The sequence below is a fragment of the Anopheles coluzzii genome, chromosome 3 (genome assembly GCF_943734685.1).
Source record: "Anopheles coluzzii chromosome 3, AcolN3, whole genome shotgun sequence".
In the NCBI taxonomy this organism is placed as follows: Eukaryota; Metazoa; Arthropoda; class Insecta; order Diptera; family Culicidae; genus Anopheles; species Anopheles coluzzii.
Window position 1 is genome coordinate 36762372 of NC_064671.1, and position 20057 is coordinate 36782428.

At 50.8% G+C, this 20057-nt stretch overlaps 1 protein-coding gene and 1 long non-coding RNA gene across 56 annotated transcripts; one reads left to right on the plus strand and one right to left on the minus strand.

Annotated features, from left to right (window-relative positions):
- Positions 1-1545: 1545 nt before the first annotated feature.
- Positions 1546-17755, plus strand: LOC120958519 (serine-rich adhesin for platelets). Of its 50 annotated transcripts, none has more exons than XM_049609998.1 (12): positions 1547-4526; positions 4617-4769; positions 4846-4973; positions 7408-7508; positions 7574-8229; positions 8926-9273; positions 9622-9969; positions 10318-11013; positions 11710-12057; positions 12754-12840; positions 13189-13449; positions 14494-17755. In XM_049609998.1, the coding sequence occupies exons 1-12, from the start codon at positions 2349-2351 to the stop codon at positions 17578-17580; spliced, it is 8391 nt and encodes a 2796-aa protein (XP_049465955.1). In that variant the 5' UTR covers positions 1547-2348; the 3' UTR covers positions 17581-17755. The 50 variants fall into 50 exon arrangements, with proteins under 50 accessions (XP_049465975.1, XP_049465977.1, XP_049465955.1 ...); XM_049609989.1 differs by lacking the exons at positions 11710-12057; positions 12754-12840 and adding exons at positions 11101-11709; positions 12058-12492 and having other exon boundaries at positions 1548-4526; positions 10318-10752; XM_049610002.1 differs by lacking the exons at positions 11710-12057; positions 12754-12840 and adding exons at positions 11362-11709; positions 12058-12492 and having other exon boundaries at positions 1548-4526; positions 10318-10665.
- LOC125907468 (uncharacterized) lies at positions 7900-13789 on the minus strand. 6 transcript variants are annotated; one of them, XR_007452692.1, is made up of 5 exons: positions 13718-13789; positions 12935-13021; positions 11902-11977; positions 9988-10161; positions 8866-8943 (listed from the first exon to the last, which is right to left on the minus strand). It is a non-coding gene; the product is annotated as an uncharacterized LOC125907468 (long non-coding RNA). The 6 variants fall into 6 exon arrangements; XR_007452693.1 differs by lacking the exon at positions 8866-8943 and adding an exon at positions 9200-9291; XR_007452690.1 differs by lacking the exon at positions 8866-8943 and adding an exon at positions 9582-9639.
- Positions 17756-20057: the final 2302 nt, after the last annotated feature.

Genomic DNA, 20057 nt, shown 5'->3' on the forward strand with positions numbered 1-20057 from the left:
TTAACAATTTGGGTGACTTTACACATTTGAACTACATTTAAGTATCCACTTTCAAGTCGATATTTTGTAAGAACGAAGAAGTCGATCAGTTTTCAAACTCTGATCATGATCCCTAAACCACTTAGTGATTAAAGGACTGTTCTTTTCTTTAAACATTCCATCTAAACTATTAGGAACTATTTCATTGAATCAAAATAATCAATCTTTGCGGAAATCAAATGCTTGTTGCGAGATTTCGTTTTGATTTCAGCCAACACTCCTCATCAGACACTCCAATTGAGCGATTTGGTCCAACACATGATCTCATAGACGCATCACAGTTCACAATCTCCGGAGCACCAAACACGGCATCCCCGGCGATCTCCCATCCACCATCAGTCCGAAAACGGAAATATCGATAGGATGTCCCTGGTGTGCCGTGCTTTCGTTCGCAAAGATTCATTCCCATTCCGTGTCCCACAAGCGGTTCCACAGATCGTGTTTGTCCGATTTTAGCAATCACACAGAAGTTTCCTTTTCCGTCCGAAAATGGCCCAAAAATACGGCGACAAATCTTGTCCGGCCCGACAAGTTGGCGTGTGTTTGTCTGTATTTTGTATCGAACTGCCTGTCGCGTGGGTGACGGCCTAAAAGAGTGCCTTACATTGCGATGGCGTAGGACGGAATCGGTCGCTGCCTGGGGGCTGCGAAGGGGAAGGAAGCTGCGAAGGCGGGATTGAATGGTTTGGATACGTTACTACTTCTTTTACTTCCTCTTTATCGCTGTCTCTCTCGCGCTTACATTTCTTGGAACCCGTTGGGAGGTGGTAATGTAGTCGATGTCGCCTTCGCACCGGTGACTCGGTGACACGGAGGTGCTGTGTAACCCGATGCAACACACTCACGCACCGCACCTTGGCAGCTTTGGGTTGGTGAATCACGCCGGTTTTGTGTTTCTAAATTTGGTATTCTCTCTCTCTGTGATGTGATGGGTGGAAAATTCATCGAAAAAGGGAAATTAAAAAGGGCAACATTCGGTGGATGTTTCCGCAGCATCGCGACGTGTTTTAGAACCTTACGGCCACATCCGAAACACAATATATCCCCTCTGCCTGTCCGCCGCCGACGAGAATGCACGCGCCGGGCCGGGATGTTGACGCAACGGAACTAAAAATAGAGCCATTGTTCTTGAAGTTCTTCGCGCATTCCAACGTGCTGCCGTGCTGCCGGCCACTTAAGTGAGAGTGGTCTATCGCTAAGACCGGCGATCACTTCCGTTCCGACGGGATGGGATCTTCTTTCCCGCCGTTTTGCGGGATGCCCTTTGCCGGGAACCGCAATGGGTAAGCAGATCAGATCGATTGCCCGCCGCGGGGTGCGCCGACTTTCGCAACGTACACGCAGCACGGTACGCACACACGTACGCATCGCAGCCCCGGTGGGCTTCATGTTCGGTGCGCGTCATCATACGCGTCGTGGCCGCAAACCGTCGACACACACGTAGGCGTCGCGGGAACACCGCTGCTTCACCGCGACGGCCTTTTCATAATATTTAATTCATGGAGTGAACCGGCGCCGAACTCAGTTCCATCCCGTCCGTCGGCCAGTAAACAAGTGATCTCCTCTACTGCTCCGTGTCCGCGCTCGAAACTGTCCAAGGGCTACCGTGTATGTGCGCGTGTGTGTGCGTGTGTGTATGCTGGCGTAAACCAGTGCTTAAAACAACATACCGAACCGGCTTCTTCTCGTGCGCGCAGGCGTAAGCGCACCAACTCTCTTTCTCTCGCGCACGTTATCTCGCGCTCAGCGCAAAACAAGGTGTACAGAGAAAGGGCACGAGGTAAAAGGCATCCCCAACCCCCCGACCGACCGTGGGGAGATTCGTGTGACTGTGTGCGTGTGTGTGTGAGTGAGCGGCGGGGTTGTTTCGTTCGCTCAAAAACGCTGCCCTGCATCACGGCACTGTTCAGTTCGTTCGTGCATTCCGGTCCCAGTGCTGCTAGTAGTGTGACCCTGTGCTGCTGCTGTCTCTCTGTTACCCCACTTTGTGCACGGTGTGATCCGACATATCCCCTCCGCACCAACCAAGCACAACGTGATTACCTCATCGCGCATCCGCAAAGTGTGTCAACGCATGGCCGCGCGCAGATGGTTGGAAAAGTGATTCTAGCGCGCTAACTGGCCACGGTTAGTGATAACGGGTGCCATCACGCTATCAGTGCAGTGCAAAAGTGTCGTACAGTGGTGAAAGATAACTGAAAAAAACACACCCACGCCACAGGGTAATTGAATAATAAGTACGTTAAACGGTAGTGATATTGGTGTGCAATAAGTGATAAAAGTAGAACGCAAAGTGTATCCCGATAAACATGGGGTTGAATAACCGCGACAAGCAGGCAAAGCTGAAAACTCAGAGCCTGCTAGACTCCGAGCGAGCCGGACAGCAAACGGTGACGACGGTAACGGTGGATCATGGTACGGTCGCGATGCCACTGGAGTCGATGGCAACCGTCAGCTCATCGACGGCGAACAACAGCAGTTCGTTCCAGCAGTCGTCATCGCCGTCCTCCTCGACGACCTCGAAGGTCCAGTCCAGTGCAGTGGAAAGTACAGTGCAGCGCAAGTCCTCCGATGGGCGCGTGATCAGTGAAGTGCGTGAGCAAGGCTCCAAGAAGGATGGGCCAAAGTTCAGCACCGTCAGCAGCATGCGCAGTGAGGCTAACCGGGCCAAACAGATCGATAGCTTCATCGAGGAGATACATCACATCGCGAGTGATACGATCGGCTCGACCGCACTGATCGGTGCCCCGGCCGGTATGGAGCTGCCCGCCGGGACGGTCACACAGAAAACGGTGCTGCTCAGTGGTGGTGAAAGTGCGCGCAAGCAATCGTACGTCAGTGAGAGTGTTGGCGGTGGTCATACCACCCTCCAGTCCAGTGTGTCCGGTGATGCTAGTCAGCAGGTGATATCGACCATCGGGCCGAGCAAGATCGAGATCTCGAAAATGGCCCTTGACAGCAGTGCCGTGTCGAGCAGTAGCACCAGCAAAGTCATGCAAAGTAGCAGCAGTGCCATAACGAAGCAAGAGCAGCAGCAATCATCATCATTGTCATCTTCATCGCAGAGTGCGATGCATAGTGAGAAAAATGTGTCCGAATCTAGTGCAATCTCCAGTTCACACAAGTCTGAGTCGAAGCAGAGCAAAAGCTCCCACACGACCTCGTCGTCGTCGTCGTCGTCGAGCACCAGCAAACTGATGTCGAGTGCTCAAAGCAAGGCTCAGTCTGTGTCGGAAACATTCCAATCGTCCGCACATGGTACGAGCGACAGTGCACAGTCCGGACGACAGACGGATACGCTGTCGATGAACGGTGGTAGACAGTCGCTGTCCACAGTACAGTCATCACACCTGCCGGACCATTCCACGTACGATCAGAAATCATTCCAGCTGGTGGATGGAGATGGCAAGACCCGCCAGCAGCATGACAGCCAGAGCTACTCGATGGCACAGAGTCAAGCGCCGACCACGAAAATCGTGTACGATTCGGCGGGTAATCAGATCACGAGCACTTCCTCCTCGTACCAAGCCGCGCAGGGCTACAGTACCTCCTCGTTCCAGACGGAGTTCTCCGACGGAGTCGATTTGTCGAAGTCGGCCAAGGACAGTTCCGCTGGAACGGCCAAGCTTCGCCAGACGGCGAACAACCAGAATCAAGTGCTGTACGATACAGCGGGCAACCGGATCACGACCACCGGCTCCTCATCGTATCAAGCGGCGCAAGGTTACAGTTCCTCGTCCTTCCAGAGCTCCGAAGCGATGGACTCAAAGTCATCGAAGGACTACATGTCCTCTACCAGTACATCCACGAAGCAGAGTCACAATGTGTCCACTTCCAAGGGTATGACGTCCAGCAGCGCAAAGGACTCTATCATCGACTCAACCACACTGGACAACTACTCGGTGCAGTTGCACGATTCGTCCACCGGTCAGCAACACTCCAACAATATGCTCATGAAAACGGAGTCGGCCCACACCGTGGCCAGCCTTTCGTCGGCACACGACGCACTGGCCAGTACGATCCAGAGCACGCAGCTCATTACGGAATCGGCGAGCGAGGCGCAGCAGCGCCAGCAACACTCCGAGTCGACCAAAACGTACGAAACGTCCTCGCACTATGCGCAGATGGACGAGGAAAGCCGTTCCCGGCGCAAGACGTCCGAGTATCGCGAGCAGCGCGAATCGAATGCCGCCATCCTGAAGCGCAAGATCTACGACGAGCACGGGCGGCGGCTGAACTTGATCGATGAGAAAATTGTGCCGAAAGACATCGTGACGGCGGACCTGCAGGACGACGTGACGAACGTGACCAAAACGTCGTTCGAGGCGAAACTGTTCAACCCGAAGCTGAAGCGATGGGAGCTGGTCGACCAGAAGACGATACTGGAGAAGGACATTACCACCGACATACCGGTGGAGATCGTCCAGGAGCTGGAGGTGGAGCGTCCCGAGCTGGCCAACATCACCACGACGATTCAGATGACGAAGGTTAGTGTTGCTACGCATTGCGGTTGGGTTCTGAAGGTGCTTTTGAACATCACAACTAACATTAATCCCTTAATGTGCTTGTATGTGTAGGTATACGATGCCAAGACCAAGCAGTGGAAAACGATCGATCAGAAGAAGCACATCGATGTGCTGGAAAAGATCACCTTCCTGGAGGAAAGCTCCGGACGCTCGGAGCTGGACGAGTCGGAGCGAACGAAAAACATGAAATCCATGGACATGGTGGTAGGTCTCGATGAAACAAGACACATCTAGATCATTTTAAAAGCTGCATTTTGTACTCGCATTTGTTCTTTCACAGGACCGTGTGACAATCAAGGAGGTGAGCGATCTAAGCGATCAGAAACGAAACCAGATCAACAAAACGTCCAAACGCACAGACCAACAAACCATCCAGGAGCAGTGCATCTGCGAAATCTGTACCTGCGGGTAAGTGTAACAATGAGTGGGGCGACCTCCCTGATGCCCACGTTTTTCTGTCCTCTTATTGGTCTCACGTCTGGCATTCAAACACCCACCAGCGGCATGGGGTACGTTGCATGTCCTTCAAAAGCGTTCAACGCGATCGGAAGAGGAAACTGCAGCGCACAGACGGCGATGCTCGTCCCCCTACTTGGTCGGAATTAATAGCTCCCACTGGTTCACTTCTCCCAATTCCTCCATGTCTCATTCATTCCCCCCCCCCCCTCCCCTGACCACTTGCCCCCAATCAATGCCGACGACCGTGTGTAAACCTTAAATGGTCAATTGGCAAGATCGCCGTGCTGAGCGTGTTTGCGGTTCGTTTGGTCGCCGTCGTTTCAATTTATGCTCATTTACAATCAACCTACGCGCCTTGCCCGCGATGACATCATCGCGGGTGCTTTGCCACGATTGAGCCCGAGATGCGAGATAGTGGTGTTGCTGGTGGTGGTAGTTGTGCGATCATCATCGGCAGCGCCCGCTGTCAGCAATGTTGGGTGTTATTTATTTAGTTTGTTTTGGTTTGCCTCTTGCCACGGATGCTTTCAGCTGTGAGCTCTTTTGATTCTTCTCTTCACACTTCTTCATTGTGTGGCGATTCCCTTTATGTACAGGGTTTCTTATGTATTTTTGACTTTTTGTGATTACAACAAAGCGATGAAATAGGGGTAGTTGTATTTTTTATTTTTCTAAGTAAAATACAAAAACAAGAAACATGATGTATAAAAAATAATTTATTTCGTCGAGTATTTTTAAACTCATATTTTTATGTATTGGACCAATTTTTCTTGGTCAAAGGCTTTTTTAACGACACCACAATTCTCATGTGCCTCTCAAATATAATCAAAAAGCTTTTATCAAGAGAAACTAGTTCACTTAACCCATACCGGTCATGGAATTGATCCCAATCTCATAAAGGTTTTAGTATTGGTTCCGGAACCATATTTGTCTTGAAACTGTTTTTAAACGTATAACATTCCTGTCCTTGAACTAATCTTATAAAATATTACCCCTGAAACTGATCATGAATCTAAACCTATCCTGAATTTAACTAAGCACTCCCACTGTCTCTAGAGTTGATCCTAACACCATGTCGTTTCCCAAATTAATCTCCAACTAAATCGAATCAATACCGATCCTGGTATGATTCCGGGCACCATTTACACTTCAATGGTTTGATGGCGGGGGGGGAGGGGTGCTCAGAATCCCTGTACTGGGTCCATATACTTTATGAGTCCCTTCATCCATGGGGCCCCTATATAGCACAGAAGCTCCTGCTGAGAGTACTGTACACATTGTTCTATATGCTGGAATTACCATACACTGGGCCCCTACATTGACGGGGTCCCCCGCGGCCGCTCAGTCCGCGCACCGTTAAATCCGCCACTGGGTTTAGGTACTTAGGCGAAAGCGGGGCAAAATGGGCATGTGGGGCAAAATGGGCACCCTCTATTTAAGCATTTTTTGACTACAAAGATACTTTGCAATGCTCAAAATGTATTCATTAGAGTGTTCTATTAACACCATGTAAGTTTCATAACCCTTACATAACAAATAACGAAGAAAAATGCAAAATAAGGTTTAGTAGCATATTGATGTAATTTTTGCCACTTCGAAAATAAGCTTAAACCAGTGTCACAGGGATGCGTTGAAGTTTTACACGATATGTTTTTAGAGATATGATATTTCTATACAATTTGTCTGAAGAAAGCAAGGCGATTGAATGCGTATTTTTACTAATATAACAAAAATTACAAAAATGCTTCACGTGGGGCAAAATGGACAGTTACACTTGGGGCAAAATGGGCAGATGCTTTTGACACAGCTTCTAAAGATTCGAATTTGTAGATTTAAACGTGTAAAAACTGTTGTAATTTTGATAACATATTTTTGTAAGAATTTTAAGGGCTTTTCTGACCAGCAAAACAAAAGATAGAACGAAAATACATTTCACGAAACGTGCGCAAAAGCATAGACCATTACCTAAGCGCAGTTGTTGTGGCCCATTTTGCCCCAGTGTGTTGACGTTTCACACTTTGTTTACATGTGCCCATTTTGCCCCAGGGCTATGCCCATTTTACTATTTTGTCAAAAAAGCTTCTCGAAAAACATCAACTTGTATTTTACATTATTTTAATGTTTTTAAGTTGTTTTCATTCTACGTGGCAATTTTAATCCATAGATAAATGGTGGAGACATACAATAATGAAAGAGATCATTTAGCCCCGCTTTCTCCTACGTGAGTAACTGATTCCGCTACCATATTTGTCAATGAAACATTTCCGGCATCTGTTTTAAATATTCAGCGCAGTTTTCCGATTAATTAGCCAGCACATAACTTACTATTTTTTAAAAATTATAAATTAATTGTGTATATCCTTTTATGAACTTCACATTTCAGACGGCATAACTGCTACAACTGTGGAGGAGGTACTGCAACGACACAAACTAAATCCTCAAAATATACTGCCACGAGCAATTCGGAAAATGTTTACCATCAAGGTAAATTTAATCCAGATATAAACTGTATGTGCACTATAATTATTTTTATTATTTTCTTCTTTTAGAAAATTTCACATCAGAGCTCAGTGCGCAAGCAACGTCGGGAAGACGAGGAACATGGACAATAGAAGATGCAGAAGATCATCTGAATCGAAGGGAATCGTACACGATTGAACATAGCAGCACCGCAAACGAAACATCGGAACGCAGACTCACGTGGACGAAGGATGATTTGGAAAAGGTTGATGTCACGAAGCTTAAAGCTGACTACATGCGACCAAAACCAATCAAGCATGAAGATAATCTCAAGCCCGAAGGAGCATTTACGGTGCCGGAACGAGCAGGATACACCCCAGGGGAGCGTGTCAAGCCGATAAAACCCGATGACAACCTTCGTCCAGAGGGCGAGTTCTCTACTCCAGAGAAGCTTCAGTACAGACCGGCCGAGCGTCCAAAGCAGGTTCGACCTGAGGATAACCTCAGACCGGAAGGAGACTTCGAGAAACCTGAGAAGCCTCAATACAGACCGGCCGAGCGTCCGAAACAGATCAAACCTGAGGATAACCTGCGTACTGAGGGAGAGTTCCAGGCTCCTGAGCGTCCAGAGTATCGTCCTGGAGAGCGACCGAAGCCTGTGCGTCACGATGATAATCTTCGTCCCGAGGGAGACTTCGAGCGTCCCGAGAAATCACCATTCCGACCAGCCGAGCGACCGAAGCAGGTTCGTCCTGAGGACAATCTTCGTCCAGAGGGCGATTTCTCTACTCCAGAGAAGCTTCAGTACAGACCGGCCGAGCGTCCAAAGCAGGTTCGACCTGAGGATAACCTCAGACCGGAAGGAGAGTTCGAGAAACCTGAGAAGCCTCAATACAGACCGGCCGAGCGTCCGAAACAGATCAAACCTGAGGATAACCTGCGTACTGAGGGAGAGTTCCAGGCTCCTGAGCGTCCAGAGTATCGTCCTGGAGAAAGACCGAAGCCTGTGCGTCACGATGATAATCTTCGTCCCGAGGGAGACTTCGAGCGTCCCGAGAAATCACCATTCCGACCAGCCGAGCGACCGAAGCAGGTTCGTCCTGAGGACAATCTTCGTCCAGAGGGCGATTTCTCTACTCCAGAGAAGCCTCAGTACAGACCGGCCGAGCGACCGAAGCAGATTCGACCTGAGGATAACCTCAGACCGGAAGGAGAGTTCGAGAAGCCTGAGAAGCCTCAGTACAGACCGGCCGAGCGTCCGAAGCAGATCAAACCTGAAGATAACCTGCGTACTGAGGGAGAGTTCCAGGCTCCTGAGCGTCCAGAGTATCGTCCTGGAGAGCGTCCGAAGCCTGTGCGTCACGATGATAATCTTCGTCCCGAGGGAGACTTCGAGCGTCCCGAGAAATCTCCATTCCGACCAGCCGAGCGACCGAAGCAGGTTCGTCCTGAGGACAATCTTCGTCCAGAGGGCGAGTTCTCTACTCCAGAGAAGCCTCAGTATAGACCGGCCGAGCGTCCGAAGCAGGTTCGACCTGAGGATAACCTCAGACCGGAAGGAGAGTTCGAGAAGCCTGAGAAGCCTCAGTACAGACCGGCCGAGCGTCCGAAGCAGATTAAACCTGAGGATAACCTGCGCACTGAGGGAGAGTTCCAGGCTCCTGAGCGTCCAGAGTATCGTCCTGGAGAGCGACCGAAGCCTGTGCGTCACGATGATAATCTTCGTCCCGAGGGAGACTTCGAGCGTCCCGAGAAATCACCATTCCGACCAGCCGAGCGACCGAAGCAGGTTCGTCCTGAGGACAATCTTCGTCCAGAAGGCGATTTCTCTACTCCAGAGAAGCCTCAGTACAGACCGGCCGAGCGTCCAAAACAGGTTCGTCCTCAAGATAACCTCAAGCCCGAAGGTGATTTCGAACGACCTCAGCCTACGATTGTAGGAAAGGCCGAGAGAGCTCAGATTGTTCGTCACGAGGACAATCTGTATATGGAAGGCAACTTCGAACGTACTGAGAAAACGGTTTACATATCTGGCGAGCGACCGAAGCCCATAAGACCTGATGATAATCTTCGTCCTGAGGGAGACTTCGAGCGCCCCGAGAAATCACCATTCCGACCAGCCGAGCGACCGAAGCAGGTTCGTCCTGAGGACAATCTTCGTCCAGAGGGCGAGTTCTCTACTCCAGAGAAGCCTCAGTACAGACCGGCCGAGCGTCCGAAGCAGATTCGACCTGAGGATAACCTCAGACCGGAAGGAGAGTTCGAGAAGCCTGAGAAGCCTCAGTACAGACCGGCCGAGCGTCCGAAGCAGATCAAACCTGAAGATAACCTGCATACTGAAGGAGAGTTCCAGACTCCTGAGCGTCCAGAGTATCGTCCTGGAGAGCGACCGAAGCCCATAAGACCTGATGATAATCTTCGTCCTGAAGGAGACTTCGAGCGTCCCGAGAAATCTCCATTCCGACCAGCCGAGCGACCGAAGCAGGTTCGTCCTGAAGACAACCTTCGTCCCGAGGGCGAGTTCTCTACTCCAGAGAAGCCTCAGTACAAATCGGCCGAGCGACCGAAGCAGGTTCGTCCTCAAGATAACCTCAGACCGGAAGGAGAGTTCGAGAAGCCTGAGAAGCCTCAGTACAGACCGGCCGAGCGTCCGAAGCAGATCAAACCTGAGGATAATCTGCGCACTGAGGGTGAGTTCCAGACTCCTGAGCGTCCAGAGTATCGTCCTGGAGAGCGACCGAAGCCTGTGCGTCACGATGATAATCTTCGTCCCGAGGGAGACTTCGAGCGTCCCGAAAAATCTCCATTCCGACCAGCCGAGCGACCGAAGCAGGTTCGTCCTGAAGACAATCTTCGTCCAGAGGGCGAGTTCTCTACTCCAGAGAAGCCTCAGTATAGACCGGCCGAGCGTCCGAAGCAGGTTCGTCCTCAAGATAACCTCAAGCCCGAAGGTGATTTCGAACGACCTCAGCCTACGATTGTAGGAAAGGCCGAGAGAGCTCAGATTGTTCGTCACGAGGGCAATCTGTATATGGAAGGCAACTTCGAACGTACTGAGAAAACGGTTTACATATCTGGCGAGCGACCGAAGCCCATAAGACCTGATGATAATCTTCGTCCCGAGGGAGACTTCGAGCGTCCCGAGAAATCTCCATTCCGACCAGCCGAGCGACCGAAGCAGGTTCGTCCTGAGGACAATCTTCGTCCAGAGGGCGAGTTCTCTACTCCAGAGAAGCCTCAGTACAGACCGGCCGAGCGACCGAAGCAGGTTCGACCTGAGGATAACCTCAGACCGGAAGGAGAGTTCGAGAAGCCTGAGAAGCCTCAGTACAGACCGGCCGAGCGTCCGAAGCAGATCAAACCTGAAGATAACCTGCGTACTGAAGGAGAGTTCCAGGCTCCTGAGCGTCCAGAGTATCGTCCTGGGGAACGACCGAAGCCTGTGCGTCACGATGATAATCTTCGTCCCGAGGGAGACTTCGAGCGTCCCGAGAAATCTCCATTCCGACCAGCCGAGCGACCGAAGCAGGTTCGTCCTGAGGACAATCTTCGTCCAGAGGGCGATTTCTCTACTCCAGAGAAGCCTCAGTATAGACCGGCCGAGCGACCGAAGCAGGTTCGTCCTCAAGATAACCTCAAGCCCGAAGGTGATTTCGAACGACCTCAGCCTACGATTGTAGGAAAGGCCGAGAGAGCTCAGATAGTTCGTCACGAGGACAATCTGTACATGGAAGGCAACTTCGAACGTACTGAGAAAACGGTTTACATATCTGGCGAGCGACCGAAGCCCATAAGACCTGATGATAATCTTCGTCCCGAGGGAGACTTCGAGCGTCCCGAGAAATCACCATTCCGACCAGCCGAGCGACCGAAGCAGGTTCGTCCTGAGGACAATCTTCGTCCAGAGGGCGATTTCTCTACTCCAGAGAAGCCTCAGTATAGACCGGCCGAGCGTCCGAAGCAGGTTCGTCCTCAAGATAACCTCAAGCCCGAAGGTGATTTCGAACGACCTCAGCCTACGATTGTAGGAAAGGCCGAGAGAGCTCAGATAGTTCGTCACGAGGACAATCTGTACATGGAAGGCAACTTCGAACGTACTGAGAAAACGGTTTACATATCTGGCGAGCGACCGAAGCCCATAAGACCTGATGATAATCTTCGTCCCGAGGGAGACTTCGAGCGTCCCGAGAAATCACCATTCCGACCAGCCGAGCGACCGAAGCAGGTTCGTCCTGAAGACAATCTTCGTCCAGAGGGCGAGTTCTCTACTCCAGAGAAGCCTCAGTACAGACCGGCCGAGCGTCCGAAGCAGGTTCGACCTGAGGATAACCTCAGACCGGAAGGAGAGTTCGAGAAGCCTGAGAAGCCTCAGTACAGACCGGCCGAGCGTCCGAAGCAGATCAAACCTGAAGATAACCTGCGTACTGAAGGAGAGTTCCAGACTCCTGAGCGTCCAGAGTATCGTCCTGGAGAGCGACCGAAGCCCATAAGACCTGATGATAATCTTCGTCCTGAAGGAGACTTCGAGCGTCCCGAGAAATCTCCATTCCGACCAGCTGAGCGACCGAAGCAGGTTCGTCCTGAGGACAATCTTCGTCCAGAGGGCGATTTCTCTACTCCAGAGAAGCCTCAGTATAGACCGGCCGAGCGACCGAAGCAGGTTCGACCTGAGGATAACCTCAGACCGGAAGGAGAGTTCGAGAAGCCTGAGAAGCCTCAGTACAGACCGGCCGAGCGTCCGAAGCAGATCAAACCTGAAGATAACCTGCGTACTGAGGGAGAGTTCCAGGCTCCTGAGCGTCCAGAGTATCGTCCTGGGGAACGACCGAAGCCTGTGCGTCACGATGATAATCTTCGTCCCGAGGGAGACTTCGAGCGTCCCGAGAAATCTCCATTCCGACCAGCCGAGCGACCGAAGCAGGTTCGTCCTGAGGACAATCTTCGTCCAGAGGGCGATTTCTCTACTCCAGAGAAGCCTCAGTATAGACCGGCCGAGCGTCCGAAGCAGGTTCGTCCTCAAGATAACCTCAAGCCCGAAGGCGATTTCGAACGACCTCAGCCTACGATTGTAGGAAAGGCCGAGAGAGCTCAGATTGTTCGTCACGAGGACAATCTGTACATGGAAGGCAACTTCGAACGTACTGAGAAAACGGTTTACATATCTGGCGAGCGACCGAAGCCCATAAGACCTGATGATAATCTTCGTCCTGAGGGAGACTTCGAGCGTCCCGAGAAATCACCATTCCGACCAGCCGAGCGACCGAAGCAGGTTCGTCCTGAGGACAATCTTCGTCCAGAGGGCGAGTTCTCTACTCCAGAGAAGCCTCAGTACAGAACGGCCGAGCGTCCGAAGCAGGTTCGACCTGAGGATAACCTCAGACCGGAAGGAGAGTTCGAGAAGCCTGAGAAGCCTCAGTACAGACCGGCCGAGCGTCCGAAGCAGATCAAACCTGAGGATAATCTGCGTACTGAGGGTGAGTTCCAGACTCCTGAGCGTCCAGAGTATCGTCCTGGAGAGCGACCGAAGCCCATAAGACCTGATGATAATCTTCGTCCTGAAGGAGACTTCGAGCGTCCCGAGAAATCTCCATTCCGACCCGCCGAGCGACCGAAGCAGGTTCGTCCTGAGGATAATCTTCGTCCAGAGGGCGATTTCTCTACTCCAGAGAAGCCTCAGTACAGACCGGCCGAGCGACCGAAGCAGGTTCGACCTGAGGATAACCTCAGACCGGAAGGAGACTTCGAGAAGCCTGAGAAGCCTCAGTTCAGACCGGCCGAGCGTCCGAAACAGATCAAACCTGAGGATAACCTGCGCACTGAGGGAGAGTTCCAGGCTCCTGAGCGTCCAGAGTATCGTCCTGGAGAGCGACCGAAGCCTGTGCGTCACGATGATAATCTTCGTCCCGAGGGAGACTTCGAGCGTCCCGAGAAATCACCATTCCGACCAGCCGAGCGACCGAAGCAGGTTCGTCCTGAGGACAATCTTCGTCCAGAGGGCGATTTCTCTACTCCAGAGAAGCCTCAGTACAGACCGGCCGAGCGTCCAAAACAGGTTCGTCCTCAAGATAACCTCAAGCCCGAAGGTGATTTCGAACGACCTCAGCCTACGATTGTAGGAAAGGCCGAGAGAGCTCAGATTGTTCGTCACGAGGACAATCTGTACATGGAAGGCAACTTCGAACGTACTGAGAAAACGGTTTACATATCTGGCGAGCGACCGAAGCCCATAAGACCTGATGATAATCTTCGTCCCGAGGGAGACTTCGAGCGTCCCGAGAAATCACCATTCCGACCAGCCGAGCGACCGAAGCAGGTTCGTCCTGAGGACAATCTTCGTCCAGAGGGCGAGTTCTCTACTCCAGAGAAGCCTCAGTACAGACCGGCCGAGCGACCGAAGCAGGTTCGACCTGAGGATAACCTCAGACCGGAAGGAGAGTTCGAGAAGCCTGAGAAGCCTCAGTACAGACCGGCCGTGCGTCCGAAGCAGATCAAACCTGAGGATAATCTGCGTACTGAGGGTGAGTTCCAGACTCCTGAGCGTCCAGAGTATCGTCCTGGGGAACGACCGAAGCCTGTGCGTCACGATGATAATCTTCGTCCCGAGGGAGACTTCGAGCGTCCCGAGAAATCACCATTCCGACCAGCCGAGCGACCGAAGCAGGTTCGTCCTGAGGACAATCTTCGTCCAGAGGGCGATTTCTCTACTCCAGAGAAGCCTCAGTACAGACCGGCCGAGCGACCGAAGCAGGTTCGACCTGAGGATAACCTCAGACCGGAAGGAGAGTTCGAGAAGCCTGAGAAGCCTCAGTACAGACCGGCCGAGCGTCCGAAGCAGATCAAACCTGAGGATAACCTGCGTTCTGAGGGAGAGTTCCAGGCTCCTGAGCGTCCAGAGTATCGTCCTGGAGAGCGACCGAAGCCTGTGCGTCACGATGATAATCTTCGTCCCGAGGGAGACTTCGAGCGTCCCGAGAAATCACAATTCCGACCAGCCGAGCGACCGAAGCAGGTTCGACCGGAAGATAACCTTAAACCAGAGGGAAGTTTTGAAAAACCAGAGAAGCCTCAGTACAGACCGGCAGAAAGACCGAAGCAAGTGAAACCCCTGGACAATCTTAGGCCAGAAGGAGACTTCGAACGCCCGAAACCAACACCAGTTGGTAAACCCGATCGTGCCCAGATCGTGAAGCATGAGGATAACTTGCGAGTCGAAGGAAACTTTGAAAGAGTAGAAAAAACAGTATTTGTAGCTGGCGAACGTCCAAAACCGATAAAGCCTGATGATAATCTACGCCCAGAAGGAGATTTTATGACTCCGGAAAAACAACAGTTCCGTCCGGCCGAGCGTCCGAAACAGATCAAACCTCAGGACAATCTGCGCCCCGAAGGAGACTTCGAACGTCCACAAAAGTCCCCGATCGGCCCTGGTGAACGTCCCAAACCGATCAGACACGATGACAATCTACGACCGGAGGGATCATTCGAAAGACCAGAAAAGGCTACGTTCAAACCAGCGGAACGGCCCAAACAAATACGCCCGGAGGATAATTTGCGTACCGAGGGTGAGTTTGAGAAGCCCGAAAAGCCACAGTTCCGGCCGGCCGAGCGTCCGAAGCAGGTGAAACCGCAGGATAATCTGCAAATCGAGGGAGACTACAACACGTTCAAGGAGTACACGGAACAGAAGCAGCGCAAGGAAGCCATACTAAAGGAGGTGCATGAACCGGGCATCGCCGACGGTGCGGTACTGGTGACCACGCAAACGGTCACCACCATCCTGAAGGGAGAGAAGAAGCAGCCCACCGGCAGACAGGTCACTAGCAACGAGGTGCACGATCACGCCACCCGCTCCGAGTCAGAGTCATTCACGCACAGCCACAGCCAGCATCAGCAGCAACACCATACCAGTGAGCAGGTCTCTAGTTCTACTGCCATCAATCGAGCGCAGCGCATTGAAGCTAGCACCAACGAACGCGATCAAACAACCTCGCAACGATCTGCGACGAAACATTCGCAATCGATTCATGACGTTTCGGGCCGAAATGTTGCCGAATCGATTACCAATCACAGCCAGCATCACGTGGTTAATGGCAAAACGGTTGTCGGCGGAATGACGGAGCACCAGAGCCATAGCAGCCACAGCCTGAAGTCTTCATCCTCCAGCTCGAAGGTGCATCAGACAAGCTCCTCCACCATGCAGCAACATTCATCAGCCATCAAGAGCAGCAGCAGCAGCAGCAGCAGCAGCAATACTCATCAACACCAGGATTCTCTTCATCAGCTACAGCACGGAGAGACACGTCACACGCGCACAAACGGTACGATCGTAACAGGCGATGATGGAGGCCCACTGCCGGGAGGAGTTCAGCATCACACACGCGAACAAATGACCGGGTCACAGGTTTCTTCCTCCAGCAGCAAGGTCGTAATTGATGGAAAGGTCGTAACGGATAAATCCGCATCGTCGAAGCTCGCGTCCGAAAAGCTTGCAATCGACGGGGTCGTCGTAACGGATAAAAGCTTCGTCGAACGCCAGAAAACAGGGTTCGATGGTATGGAAAGCATCTCTAACGTACAGACCACAGGACAGAATGTACATGGGGCAACAAGCAGCAACCTCCAGGACACGACCTCCACTTCCACGGGCAGCCATTCGTCTACAAAGACGCAGTCTCAAACACGCTCGACGAACAATATCATTCACGCCGAATCATCCACCAACGGACACCCAGTCGGGCGACGTAACGGTTCACTGACCACCTCAAGCCAGGCCGGATCCGGCCAGATGGCGGAAACACAGGTGAAGAAACTGATCGGTGGAAAATGGGTCACCAAGACGATCAAAACGGAAAGCAAGTCATTCGCTCAGGATCATCATCAACATGAAGCAGTGCACGGCGATAGTAAGATGGTGCATTCGGATCACGTGGCACGTCAGCAGCATCAGACGCAGAGTGCCGGTACGGAAATGCACTCTCACTCCATATCCACCTCCAGCTCGTCGGTTAGCAAATCTCAATCGAGCAGTACGATCGTGAGCGATAAGACCGTACAACGGGGAGTGCGTGAAACGACCGTGTCTGCCGGTTCGCCTTCTGGCCGCCCTGCAGCAGGAGCACGTGGAGGCTCAAGCATTGTGTTGGGTGAGTCCACCATTGATAGTAGCTCTTCCAAGCGACAGCAGACAAGCACCACCACCAAGCTGATTGGAGGAAAGCTCGTCCACGTGACAAACGCCAGCGATAGCAATAACAACAGTTCCGCCGGCAAAGCGTCTGCCCAGAACGCATCGAATGCTCACCACTCTTCACTGCAGGAGCAGCTGTCCTCCCAGACCGCGTCCTCCACATCCACAGCCTCGAACGTGATGAAGTCGAGCCGAACGAGTGAATCAAGCACCACCCGCAACACGAGCACGATCGGACAGCAGTCCTCCACGTCACAGCAGCAGCAGCAGCAGTACAATCGGAAGAACACCTTCGCGTCGTCAGAGAACGTGAACAACTCGATCCTCTGCCGACCGGCGCAAACGTCCACCGCCACCACAACGCAGCACGCCGCCAATGGGGTGGCCGGTGGCATGAGCGTATCCGGCTCGATCCAGCGCAAGAGCATCTCGAACCTGAACGACAGCGCCATGTACTCGACGACGAACCGCACCAGCTACAGCTCGCTGCACCGCCGCGGCAAGGAATCGGCCGAATCGAGAATGCAGGACTACGTGAAGACGCTCGAAACGGGAACCATCACCAACCGGACGGTGCGTGGCCAACCGTGTCCACCACCGACGCTGGCCAGTACGGGGCTATCGAACAGCAGTAGCACCGCGACCGCGAGCTCCTCCACCAGTATGTCGGCGGCGAATCAGAAATCGCTGCGCGACTACCACTCCGCCATGAACGTCACGCGCAGCTCGTCGACCAAAGCGAACGCGTCCAGCATCTCGTTCGGGGACGACAAGTTCCACGGCACCAGCTCGTACAAGGTGCAGTACATCCAGCAGCACGAAGGGCGCTGCCCGGCCGCCGCACATGACAACATGAAGCTGTCGAAGGTCACCAAACAGCACACGTACTATGTGCGGGACAAGAAGTAGGCGGAGATCGTTAGAGTTGAAGCGGCATAAATGTTTTGGATTATTGTTTTTTTTTTAATATTGTTTTTGTTTTAATGCTTTTTATATCGTTTTGGATGTGATCCAGTGTTACAGTCTGATATACCCATGCGTTAGGCATTTCAGTGAACATTTTATCATCGACTCATTATTACAACGAAGCGCGTGGAAGGAGCGTTGGTTCACTGCCAACCTCTTCACAGCAAGACTAATTGTCAACGATATAAGCTACCCATTATATACTACATTATATTATTCACAACATGTCATTATAGCTTATGCTTTTTTTAATAAAAAACAAAATAAAAATAACATAACTATGTACGCTGGTGTGTTGTATCTTGTACTGTAGGCGAGAGAAAGAAATCAAGAAGAGAATAAAGGATTGTTCAGGGGTTCTCATAATGTTGGGACACTTTCGTGACTCTTTCATACTGCAAAATTAATTACACGTGATGAATTAACTACAGGCGTCCCCCGAGTTACGACCCCCTCGAGTTACGACGATTCGCAGATACGACGATTTTGATTTTGACATTTAGAAGTTGTAATTGAGACGAAATTGATGTATTTTTTTGAATTTCTTTGCTGATAATCGTTACAAATACATTTCCACAGATTCTGCAACTCCCCGGTCTTGAATATCTATATTGTGTAAACGGCTTTTGGTGGAAACTAATACATTATTGTACATTATTTTAAATAAAATACACGATTTCATAGATTCCGACTCTTCAATTTCAGTTATGAACTTTATATTCACAGATATTCGACATACGACTATTTCGAGTTACGCCTTCCTTTGGGACATTTTTTCGGTCCCAAATACAGTCGTATCTCGGGGGACACCTGTACATGAATCTAACTCTGTGGCATCCTTTGTCATCCTATTGGATTCCTGTTACATAAAGATAATTTTCCCTCAAAGTCAAGAAAGTGTCCCAAAATTATGAAAACCCTTCATTATGAAATCCCTGTTAAGGGTTGCTCACGAGGATTTCTAATGAACTGCAAGTACAGAAAGATGTAAGGACATTAGGACAAGATCACAAGAATCCTAAAGAGAAGAAACTGGCTGTAATATTTAGAGGAAAACAGCGTATAATAAGGCAAGACGTATAATAAGGCAAAAAAAAATAAAAAATAAAATAAAAAAAAAGTGTGAAGTTACTCTGTTCAGGGATTGCGGAAAGACCCACAAAAGTATCACACTGAAGGTTAAGAATCAAAAGTAAATTGCATTATGCGCTACATACAACAGCATGGTCCTTGCTCTACAAATCTCAGTTGTTCTATAAATGTTCTAACTCTATCGTTTACTTCAAAATGGACAGATTTTGTTGTCATTTATGTTAATCTGTTCAAATATGCAAATATGTCAGCAAATCGGTGAGCAAAGTATGATGTTTTGGATGAACCTCACTTACAGAAATAGTTTTCCTGCACATGAAGTGCAGTACAAACTTGACCCCAAACTCCCGAACTTCACTATCCTCCATTGGCATCCGGGTTTGGCGCCATGGAACACAAATTCAAAAGAATAATTTCGCCCTCCCAAACAATGTGGTACACTTCCTGCGTGCCACCCCGCTCCGCAACTCACCATTTGGCATAATAATCCAGGCCGATATTCATATCGTTCTTTGTTTTCCTTTACCCCTATCGTTAGCTTTTCATGCTGCCCCATTCCGGTTCATCCAACCGGAACGACAACAAGTGCATACACGCGAACCCTAGCCCACCCGAACCGTACCGGTGCCACCTGCTCCAACCAGAGGGATGTAAAAACATATTTTCCCTTTAATTTTCTAAAAGAAACACGAAAATAAAGCAAAAAGGAAAACAGACGGGCCAGTGAAAATGTGCATTTCTAGACGCGAAATCCGGTGAAAGAATGTACCCTGCCCCCCCCTCCTCTTCTCCCCAAAGGGGATGCCTGTTTTGGGTGACACGGGGAAGCGGAAACGCGGGAACGAGGTGAAGGTCTTTGCACCGTTCTTCCGGCAAACCATGACGTTTCATGTCGGCGGGCGACAACAATTCGTCGTTTTTCTTTCCATCATGAATTGGCAGCGCATGAATCGAGAGAGTGAGTGAGCGGTTGAATGAGCGAGAGAGAGTGAGAGAGGAAGAGAGCGAGACACGGCCATCCCGTACTACCGTTTATGCACCAAAGGGGGGGAGTACATTTATGTGGTGCACGTCACCCGATGTCACGCTTTTGGTACATAATGTACGATTTTATGCATTAAATGATAAGTTTGTAGAATGGGAGGTAGTTTTGATTTTGTTCATTTAAATATACAGTCATTTAGCAACAAGCGTTGTTGGTTACTATTGGAAAACGAAGCACAATATAGTAGTGAATATCTGCTTGTTCGTTGTTTAATTGTTTCCATGACATGTGTTTATTTATTTCTCCAGTTCTTTTTTAAAAAGCTTTCTATTGGTTCGATATC

What these genes read in the sequence shown, in the direction of transcription:
- LOC120958519 (XM_049609978.1), top strand. Translation starts at nt 2,349, where the DNA reads ATGGGGTTGAATAACCGCGACAAGCAGGCAAAGCTGAAAACTCAGAGC. An exon ending in CGACGATTCAGATGACGAAG is followed by an intron (nt 4,527 to 4,616) that starts GTTAGTGTTGCT and finishes TTGTATGTGTAG; the next exon opens with GTATACGATGCCAAGACCAA. An exon ending in GGAAAATGTTTACCATCAAG is followed by an intron (nt 7,509 to 7,573) that starts GTAAATTTAATC and finishes TTCTTCTTTTAG; the next exon opens with AAAATTTCACATCAGAGCTC.